Below are 10417 nucleotides of genomic sequence, written 5' to 3' on the forward strand. Positions count from 1 at the left end.
TTAACGTTGCGGGCAATACCATGTTGTCAATGATTCCGCTTTGTAAAATGAGGTTTAGTTTGGCTTTTATATACTTACCTAGAATTATTTTTTTTAAACAGGATTTCGACAGGATTGAAGCACGAGTTTTGCCGAGGAGAAAATTTAGTATCCACTAGGTAAAACGGCCCGGTTACACGGCCCAGTTACAGGTCCCGGTTCCAGGGCCCGTTGGCAGGTCCTGGTAACACGGCCCGTTTACAGGGCCAGGTTACAGTGCACGTTTACAGGGCCCGTTTACAGGACCCGTTTATAGGACCCGTTGACTGGACCCGGTCACAGTGCCCGGTAACACGGCCCGTTTACAGGGCCCGGTAACACGGCCCGTTTACAGAGCCCTGTAACACGGCCAATTTACAGGGCCCGGTAAACGGCGGTAAGACGGCCCTTTTACAGGGCCCAGTAACACAGCTCGTTTACAGAGCCCGGTAGCACGGCCTGTTTACAGGGCCCGGTAACACGGCCCGTTGACTGGTTCCGGTTACAGGGCCCGGTAACACGAACAATTTACAGGACCCGTTTACATGGCCCGGTAACACGGCCCGTTTACAGGGCTCGGTAAACGGCGGTAACACGGCCCGTTTACAGAGCCCGGTTAAATTGCCCATTTACAGGACCCGTTTACATAGCCCAGTGTCACGACCCGTTAACAGGACCCGCTTACGTGGCCCGTTTACAGGGCCCGGTAAAAGGCCCGTTTACTGGGCCCAACCTTATGGATGTAGTTTTATTTTGCGTTGGTTATTTTTATTCTGCGTTGGTTATTTTCATCACGTTGAAGAACCACCTTTCCCAAGAGTAGATGCAATGTTCGATTCGAAATTGTCCCCAAAATCACGAAAACGTTTCATTTCGTTTTGTATGCCCAGAGAAAACGGGAACTATTTTACTACGATGGTGCAAACATTATTACGCATACGGTATGGTATACACGGTGGTGCAAACATTATCACGCATACGGTATTTGGTTTCCCTTAGCAACAGCACAGCGGTTAAGGGGAAATTTCGACGCTTAGGGGAAATTTCGACGCGTCGAAATTGTGCATCTCACTTTGGCGCTCGCTTCGCTCGTTCACCTTCGCTATTGCTATCTAAGCTCAAGGTAGAAATTGTAGAAATTGTCTGCATCTCACTTTCGCGCTCCCTTCACTCGCTTTCAATGCTATTGCTATCTAAGCTCATGGCATGGTGTAACAGTAATTTTAGAGTGGATTTGCGTCTATATATTCGGAACAAGATCGTGTAGTATACTTTTTTAAATTGAACAATTGAAACCAGCACATCTGTTTTTTTCTCAATTTTATTCAGCATTCTTTATGTAACAATACTACAACTAGACTTTACTAACGCACAGGTTCTAACATGATTTTACATTCCAAATATTGTGCCGTAAGCATGTGAAGACGCTGAAAGAAACCTTTTGTGTTTTGTGATAAAACAATAACTTTATTATAATAAACACATTAAAAATACAAGATACTAATAACAGATTAAAACTGGCGGACCGTCACGACGACGCGTCCGCTCCGCTCGAGATGCCGATCAGAAGAGATCTCCTTTTCACCTCTTTACATCGCAGGACACTTCTCCACTGACAGCCTCCTGTCAGTGAGAGTGTCAGTCGGTCCATCGCTCTCTGCTAGCCGCTGGGTCGACGCGGTGCGGCTGCTAACATCCCCCCTCTTTAATTCTGCCGATACTGGTCCATCCACAGCGGCGGCCTTCGGACTCGCGAAGATCGGCGTAGCGTCCGTACCGGAGATGGTGATCTACTATCTGCCGTTGCAAATCCTGGGGAGTTAGCGGACCTCGGTGTTTCAGGACATTCTTCTGGTGGGCGAGAATGGGATGACACTGAGGACGAAAACGAAGACGTTAACACACAAGGAGACGACGATAATGACGGTGACGACGGTGATGATGATGATGACGACGACGTTGCCGGTGATGACGATGACGATTCCCTACCAGGAACTATCACAGGTTGCTCAATATCACGGGTGCATGGTAGCGCTGTTTTGGATTCATTGAGGTCCCAGGCCTCTAGCAATATATCCAAAGCCATCGAAGGTTGCTGACTATCTCGGTTTTGCTCAAGAAGTTTGCTGCTATCGGCTAATCGCGGTCTCAACTGGTTAATGTGTGAAACCTGCTTTCCACCAGTTGATTTCAAAATTTTGTACATCACCTTTCCTACACGTTGTTCAATCTCTCCAGCGATCCATTTCCACGTGTTCTGCTTGTACTCCTTGGCATATACAAGGTCACCAATGTTATAACGTCTTCTATGATGGGTTTGATCACAACCAGGCTTAGGCTTTGGAGGTATTCTGAGTAGCTCGAGGCACGTACGTATTCTACGCCCGAACATCAACTCTGCCGGTGATTTATGTTCTTGCAAAAGCTTATGGGGCGTACTCCTATATGTAAGCAAAAACACGTCTAGAGCTTCTTGTAACGTCCTCTTCCCCTCCTTAATTTTCTTAAGCGCTCTCTTGAATGTGTCGACAAAACGTTCTGCCTGCCCGTTTGACTGCGGGTGGTACGGTGCAATTCTGATGTGTTCAATCCCGTTGCTATTGCAGAAATCCGCAAACTCTGAACTGGTAAATTGCCTCCCGTTGTCACTCACAATACAGCTCGGCATACCGAGGCGGGAGCACAATCCTCGTAAAATCTCCACAGTTGCAGCAGCAGAAATACGTGTAGTTGGTACAATTTCAGGCCATTTCGAGTAGGAATCTATGGCCAGTAAAAAGTATACCCCTTCAATCGGACCAGCATAATCTATGTGTATTCGCTGCCATGGCACACTAGTCGTTGGCCATTGTACTGGAGTACTATGCGCTGGTGATTTTGCGACAGAGAGACATGATTTACATGTTTTAACCATTCTCTCTATGTCAGCATCGATTTGTGGCCAATAAACATAGCTTCTGGCTATTCCTTTCATCCTCTCAATTCCAGGGTGCCCAATATGCATCATTTGTAATACCTTGTGACGTTGCGATGCCGGTATTACTAGACGTTCTCCAAAAATGATGCAATTTTCCGCTGTTGAAAGGGACTCGCGTCTTACAAAGAACCTTCCTAGCTCTTGTCCTTCCACTTTGGCTGGCCACCCATTCTGGACGTAATCATGCACTAACCGAAGTACAGGATCCTTTCTAGTCTCACGAACGACATCATTGAATGACAGCGGTAAGAACGTCGCTGCATTCTTCACTAGGGCTTCCATATCGTTTTCCAACTCCATGCTCGCGATGATGAAATCTTCTTCTGGCTTCTCATGTCTGTCTATTAGCCGGGATAATACATCTGCATTTCCAAACTTCTCTGTAGGGACATATTCTATGTCAAAATCATAGAGAAGTAATGTCAATGCAAATCTTTGCAGTCTATTCGCAGTGTAAACTGGAATCCCTTTTTTACTGCCAAATATCCGAAGAAGTGGTTGGTGGTCCGTTTGTAACCGGAAATGTCTGCCGAATATCATTCGATGAAATTTGGTTACAGCATAAATAATGGCAAGTCCTTCACGATCAGGTTGACTGTATCTCTGTTCTGCAGCTGTCAATGCCCGCGAAGCATGTTGAACTACTTTAAGGGTGCCATCTGGGAACTTATGGGCAATAGTAGCTCCTACTCCAAATGATGATGCATCTGCTGACACAATAATCTCAAGCTTCGGGTTGTAGTGGGTCAACAGCAGATCTGAAGATAATATTTTCTTGAACTGCTCAAACGCATGTTGACATTTTTGAGTCCACTGGAACGCAGTACCCTCCTTGAGAAGATCATCAAGTGGCTGACGTAACATCCGCATGTTACGAACGAATTTGCCGTAGAAGTTAATAGCTCCCAAAAAGGAACGCACTCCTGATACATCCGTCGGTGGTTGAAGTTTTGTAATAGCCATTATTTTATCAGGGTCCGGACGCAATCCTTTTTCATCTAGAATATGACCCAAGTATCTTATTTGGGACTGATTAAAGCTGCACTTACTTGGCCTTATCGTAAATCCGTATTCTTGAAGCCTCTGCAATACCGCTCGTAAATTCCGATCATGAGCATCCACAGTGTTTCCTCCGATCACAATATCGTCCATGTACGCAGCTACTCCTTCTAGCCCCGCCAGCATTGTATCGATGAGCTGTTGAAAAGCTCCTGGGGCTGCCTTTACTCCTGGGGGCAAACGGTTATACCTATATAAACCGCGGTGTGTATTAACCGTGAGTAGCTCGCGACTCTGCTCTGCCACTTCTACCTGTAGAAAGGCATCGGAAAGATCTAACTGGCTGAAAATAGAGCAGGTGCTTAGATTAGCGAATATTTCCTCCGGCAGCGGTAACGGGTATTGGTGTGACATCAGTGCTTCATTTAAACCAGTCGAGTAATCACCACAAATTCTGATGGTTCCATTCGCCTTCCGTACGACAACTATTGGTGCCGCCCATTCAGAATACTCGACGGGAGTGATGATACCTTCACTCTCCAAACGATGCAACTCTCCTTCCACTGCTTGTCGCATGGCATAAGCCACTGGCCTCTTCGGACGAAATATTGCACTGACTCCTTCCTTCAGGACCAAACTAATCTTTGCCTTAACGCAACACCCAAGCTTCGGTGCGAAGAGTGTCGGGAACGATATTTTCAAACTTGCAACTGCATCCTGCACAACATTTATCTGGTTGCAGATCGATGATAATGGGACATCCCATAGACCAAATTTGTCCATTATGTCCGTTCCCAACAAAAGCAGATTGCAACTCGCAACTCTTATTAGGCACTGCTGCTGGTGACGTCCAATCGTAACTGCACATTTAAATTCACCCAATATTTGTACCAAATTACCGGACGCTGACCTGGCATTTATTCCAGTCGGCCACAGCGTCGGCCTGCCCATGTTGCACCATACATCTCTTGAAATGATACTAATTTCAGCGCCCGTGTCCACCATCATCGACACTGGTGTGTGATCTAATATCACATTTACATGGCCACGACGGCCACTGTACACTGTGTTCACTAGAACCGTTTTAATGGATTGCTTTCGTTTATTGCGCCATCTTTGGGCTGATGCACAAAAACCTTCTTTATGCCCTATAACGTGGCATCTTTGGCATTTGTGGGACTTCTTCGGACAATTTTGCGCGAAATGCCCTCCACCACAAAGCCAACATTTTACTTTTTTCTCTTGCGGTCTGGAAAATTTTGATTTATAATTCAGGTCTCGCACAACCGCAATACTTTTCTCCGATTTAGCTATCATAGCGGTGTCACGCTTTAAGCTGACCAAACGCTTGCATTCATCGGTCATCTGGGCCAGGGTAAGCACTCTCCTTTCTTCCAGGCAGCTTAGTAGCCGGATGCGTGTCTCTGTGTGGGACTCCTCTTTCAACCCACACACGAACACTAGACATTTCAGCTCTTCTTCCGACATCCCGTTCATTGTGGACTCGATAACGGCTCTGTTAACTCGGCACGAATACATTACAAAATCTTCATCTGGTAGCTTTTGCAGATTCAAACAACGGAAACATTTTTCAATCTTCGACGTTGGGGAACCAAATAACTTTTTCAACTTTTCCACCGTGGTTTTAAAATCGAATTCGTTTGGTTTTGCCGGTAGCACATGGCTTGCGTATTTTTCATGCTCGGCCAGTCCTAACTTTCTCAGTAACAACCTGACACGAGCGGCGTCGTCCAACCCCTCCGTGTCCTTTTCGAATAAATCCTCGTACCTGCTGTACCATCCGGTAAAGGTTACGCGATCTTCCCGGTCGAACTGGAATTCTTTAATGTTGTTCGCTAAAGACTCGATCGTTCTCGCCGTGTCCGTCGGCTCTTTAGCTTTTAAAACCGCAAAAAGTTCCGTCACCAATTTCTCCTGCTGGTTCAGGAACGCTTGCTGCTGCTGCTGCATAGCTTCCCGCTGCTGTTTGAAGATTTCCTGAATCCAGCTTGATTCAGGATCAGCTTGCCGATGTGAGCCATTAACCTCGCGCGATGGCTGCTGCTCACGATGCGCCTCCATTGCACTTTTGTAATGCGCGACCGTTGACCTCTTTACTTAACAACGTGCCGTGCGCCTTTTTTTCATTTGCCGCGTACAATCGTCTCTCTACCTCGTCGCCACTTTTGTGCTTTGTGATAAAACAATAACTTTATTATAATAAACACATTAAAAATACAAGATACTAATAACAGATTAAAACTGGCGGACCGTCACGACGACGCGTCCGCTCCGCTCGAGATGCCGATCAGAAGAGATCTCCTTTTCACCTCTTTACATCGCAGGACACTTCTCCACTGACAGCCTCCTGTCAGTGAGAGTGTCAGTCGGTCCATCGCTCTCTGCTAGCCGCTGGGTCGACGCGGTGCGGCTGCTAACAAAACCTAAAATTATTTTCGCTTGAAAAATATTTACTGTTTTTGTAGTTTTAATGTCTGATTCTTTGGAAAGACTAAAACTGTAATGTCCACTGATTAGTTAGGACGCTTCGTTCGCTACAAGCGGTAGATGAACAGCATCCAAATCAGCAAACACGGAACTGTAGGTATTGTTCTTGTATTCGTAGTCGATTTTCAGTTGTTTTTCTTCACCAAAGCACGGATCATAAAAGCCTGGTAGTTCACTCTGCAATTAGAAAACAATAAAATTGCATTATATTAAGCAAAGCATGGCAGTATTTCATCCGTACCTTGCTAGAAGCATATAGAACGAGCTGGGAATCTTTTACTAAACACTGGAGAGCGATTTTCACATCAATAACAAATGGATTTGATTGAATAAAACCCATATCATCCGATTCTTCCAACGACGCATGTTCACCGTCTTTAAATCGACCATACAAGGCAGATAATATGACTAGGCCTTGAAGTTTCTGCTCCTCTTTCAAAATTCGCTCGTACAAAGCGCCCATTAGAGCGACGGCAGATTCTGCTTCCTTTCGCTTTTCAGCCATGCGGGCACTGTTGGTTTCTTTCACCTTTTCGATGTTTTTTTGTTTCGTTGCTTCGTTCATGGGATCGAAAAGCATCTTTTTTAAAACAAAATACGTCAACAAAGGAGTAACAGTGGCGTAAAATATGGCGGCCGGAATGATTTCCTCGCTTAGATGGATGGGAAATAGGTAAGTTTGCGTAGAACGAATGATCCTGCAAAGACAATAAATTTTACTTTCATAACGAAAGTGTGCCGATTGATTTCCACCAAATTCATACTTGATTTTGAGTGTCACGCCAGACGGTACTCCAACACACACGGTGGCTGACACGGAGCTGTATTTTGAAACTTTCTTCTCTGCTCCGCACTCGGATAAAACGCCAAAGGTACCTCCTCTACAAATGGGAGATAATTGTGGCACATCATGCAGTATTATAACGGAAGGAGTGATTGTAAAACGGTTTATAATAACTTACTTCAATGCTACACGAAGCTTTAGTCCTTGCTCCAACAACTTCCTTGTGTATGAGGCAGAAATGTAGCAGTGAGGAATACCTAATGTGGCCGTGATATTGCAATGATACTTTTCAGTATTCCTTTCTACTACCGTCGACATCGAGTTCTGCAGTCCTGCATTGTACGTTAAATATCCTAAGGTGTGTTTATCCAGTTGAATGGCAATTGCTAAAAATTTAAAATGTTACATCATCAACTTTCACAACCCCAAATATATATCCCCTTTGTATTTCTTACTTCCCGATAGTCCCGGTATGATCGCGTTCGGTCGAAAATGAAATGTTGTTCCACCATTCAAGAAGATGCGATTGGTAAGGTTCCGGGAGCCTTTTGCACCCAAAACGGGCCCGTTACCGGCTCCACAATCCACTTCAAACCACCCCTTGTTGATAAGTCTCTTTCCTGAAAGCACAAAATTTCCGCTGCCCACCCCATTTTGTAGATGCAGGCTACCAGAGAGGGTAGCTACTTCGGTGCGCGATAGGGGAGCCTCAATTGACTGTGACATGCTCATCCCGGACACTTCGATGGAGGGCAGTATACCGCTATCGTAATACTCATCATCGTACCGACTGAAGAAATCCGTCGCGTTAATATGCACAGAAATATTTCCCCTGGGATTCGTTTTCTGCTGCAAACGGCGTTCTTCCCTTTCGCGTGCCAGACGCTCATATTCTTCCCTGATTTCGGACGGGGTTTTAGTCCGATGTACAATCTCCCAGCCTTCCGTCTCCAGTCCCTTAACACCGAGCGAATCGTAAATTGCACGCTGGTGCGGATCGGATAGCACTTCGTAGGCTTTTTTCGTTCGATTGAACATAAGCTCTGCCTTTTGCTTGTTCTCTCCATTGCCATGCTTGTCCGGATGAAAGATTCGGCTTAAATTGCGGTATGCTTTGCTGATTTCTTCTTGCGTAGCCTACAAAAAAAAGTTTGCCGGGTTGACCGATTTGTTGATGTAATCAGTAGCACGAATGATGAAACTATACGTAGCTGGTATAGTTTGTATAGAACACCAACTTCCACACTTACAGTTTTGGGTAAATTCAACGTAGTATAATAGTCTTCTTCAACATAATCCAGATCTTCATTATCGTCCATAGTTTCGTAATAAAACGAAAAACAGTCTATTTATCAACAACAACACGAGCTCGTCGACGTCGGCTCTTCTTTGAAATACACTGAGTGATGAGACTTCGTAGGTGAACCCATCTCTAGGTTCACATGATTCTAGATGTTGGAACGATGGACTAAGTTCCGATTTAAGTGCGTTATTTTACATATACAGTAGATATCCGACATACGCGGTACTCGACATACGCGGATTCGGAGATACGCGGTTTTCAAAATTTGACAGTAGATTGGGTTTATAACATCGCGGTAAATTCCTGAGATGTACAACCACACTAATAAATATGTAAATTACACATTTGCATAACTTACGCTTTTTATTTCGTTTATTGATAAAACTGCACCACTGGACTGGATCAGCTGTCATTTGATAAAACTGCACCACTGGAGCAAAAACATACAATCCAAAAAGTTTATAAAAAAAATTACATTTGAATCCGAATTTCTCTGGATGTAAGGATGCCTTTTTTGTCAAATGTTCTGATTCACCACTTTCTATAATAGACAAGATGAATTCGATTTTTAAACACTGTGAACGAAATATTTTGACATTAATACATGACGTCCCGAAAACGACAAAGGTAATCAAACAAAACACTTCGAAATCGAGATCCAAGCAGTAAACAACAAAGCTATCGAAACCAATTTTTTGTTGAAAAGTTTAAAGCAGCTTCGCCATGGGAAAAATCTTTGTGGATCACATCGGTGGCCAAAAGTTGTACAACTGTGCCGCTTGTGAAACCAACTTGACCAACAAACGGGAGCTAATCAGCACCAGATTCACAGGGGCTACTGGTAATAGAGCGAAGCAAATTTGTCACTACGCATTTGTTGTAACCTAATCTTACCTTTTCCAGGCCGTGCGTATTTGTTCAAGCGTGTGGTGAACATTACCTACTCGCAGGTACAGGACCGTATAATGCTTACTGGACGCCATATGGTTCGGGACGTTATGTGTAAAAACTGCAAGGCCAAGCTGGGTTGGATGTACGAGTTTGCCACTGAAGAAACACAAAAGTATGCTTTGGTAATGTGTACCGAATTGGAGATTTTATGAATAACCTAATCGTTTTTGTTACCGTAGGTACAAAGAGGGACGTGTAATCCTCGAACATGCTCTAATTACTGAATCGGAAGGCTTTCCGGAAGTTTAGGATAAACTCATCGCTCTCATCATATACTAAATTTATTCTTCGGATCATATGTGTGTGAAGAAATAAAATTCCAAATAATAGTGTTCAGAAACACGTTTCTAATCGATGTAAGTCTTCGGAATTAGTTTTTTCACCGACTGCTATGCGAATACACATGAGAAATGTTTGTTCTTATCAAAAAAACAGAAAGATCATCACAAAGACGGATAGAAAAGTTACAAGCTCGGAAGAGTTTCCTTCACATGTACACAACTGGTCCCTCCAGCAATGTTCTGTTCACACATGGAATAGTTTGCCAAGGGGTAACATCATACAATAGGGCTAACATTCGACTGAGTCATACGATGGGCATGTACGTATTGTTTAAAACGTACTGATAGCATTTAATCACAAAAGCAAGTCAAGACCAACATACAACCACTTTTGTTTCACGGAAATGTACACAACAAATCGCCCGAGGATTCTTTCAGATATCAGGCAAAGTAACACCCGTTATTTACACATTGAGTTATTTCCGAAAATTCCATAAAATAGTGCTTGGTATACCTTATCCCTCCAATCGTATCCTTAACCTGCACATCGCTATATTGCAAGATTATATTGTTGGACGAATAAACCAATAGTGTTA

General features: G+C 44.1%; 2 protein-coding genes across 2 annotated transcripts; one reads left to right on the forward strand and one right to left on the reverse strand.

Moving 5' to 3' along the window:
* Positions 1-1324: 1324 nt before the first annotated feature.
* On the reverse strand, positions 1325-8668 carry LOC131272476 (dnaJ homolog subfamily C member 11). The gene is made up of 7 exons (XM_058274217.1): positions 8537-8668; positions 7742-8423; positions 7465-7672; positions 7267-7383; positions 6744-7200; positions 6439-6679; positions 1325-1456 (listed from the first exon to the last, which is right to left on the reverse strand). The coding sequence occupies exons 1-6, from the start codon at positions 8603-8605 to the stop codon at positions 6533-6535; spliced, it is 1680 nt and encodes a 559-aa protein (XP_058130200.1). The 5' UTR covers positions 8606-8668; the 3' UTR covers positions 1325-1456; positions 6439-6532.
* A 549-nt stretch (positions 8669-9217) lies between these two features.
* On the forward strand, positions 9218-9895 carry LOC131258692 (protein yippee-like). Its single transcript, XM_058260061.1, has 3 exons — positions 9218-9430; positions 9493-9652; positions 9720-9895. The coding sequence occupies exons 1-3, from the start codon at positions 9313-9315 to the stop codon at positions 9787-9789; spliced, it is 348 nt and encodes a 115-aa protein (XP_058116044.1). The 5' UTR covers positions 9218-9312; the 3' UTR covers positions 9790-9895.
* The last annotated feature ends 522 nt before the right edge of the window (positions 9896-10417 follow it).

This window comes from Anopheles coustani, chromosome 3 (genome assembly GCF_943734705.1).
Source record: "Anopheles coustani chromosome 3, idAnoCousDA_361_x.2, whole genome shotgun sequence".
In the NCBI taxonomy this organism is placed as follows: Eukaryota; Metazoa; Arthropoda; class Insecta; order Diptera; family Culicidae; genus Anopheles; species Anopheles coustani.

Excerpts from the sequence above, each read along its gene's own strand:
- LOC131272476 (XM_058274217.1), bottom strand. The coding sequence starts at position 8,605 with ATGGACGATAATGAAGATCTGGATTATGTTGAAGAAGACTATTATACT. Across the intron at positions 8,424-8,536 it reads CGTTGAATTTACCCAAAACT|GCTACGCAAGAAGAAATCAG; the intron begins GTAAGTGTGGAA and ends TTTTTTTTGTAG. Across the intron at positions 6,680-6,743 it reads TTCTATATGCTTCTAGCAAG|AGTGAACTACCAGGCTTTTA; the intron begins GTACGGATGAAA and ends TTCTAATTGCAG.
- LOC131258692 (XM_058260061.1), top strand. The coding sequence starts at position 9,313 with ATGGGAAAAATCTTTGTGGATCACATCGGTGGCCAAAAGTTGTACAAC. Across the intron at positions 9,431-9,492 it reads CAGATTCACAGGGGCTACTG|GCCGTGCGTATTTGTTCAAG; the intron begins GTAATAGAGCGA and ends TACCTTTTCCAG. Across the intron at positions 9,653-9,719 it reads GCCACTGAAGAAACACAAAA|GTACAAAGAGGGACGTGTAA; the intron begins GTATGCTTTGGT and ends TTGTTACCGTAG.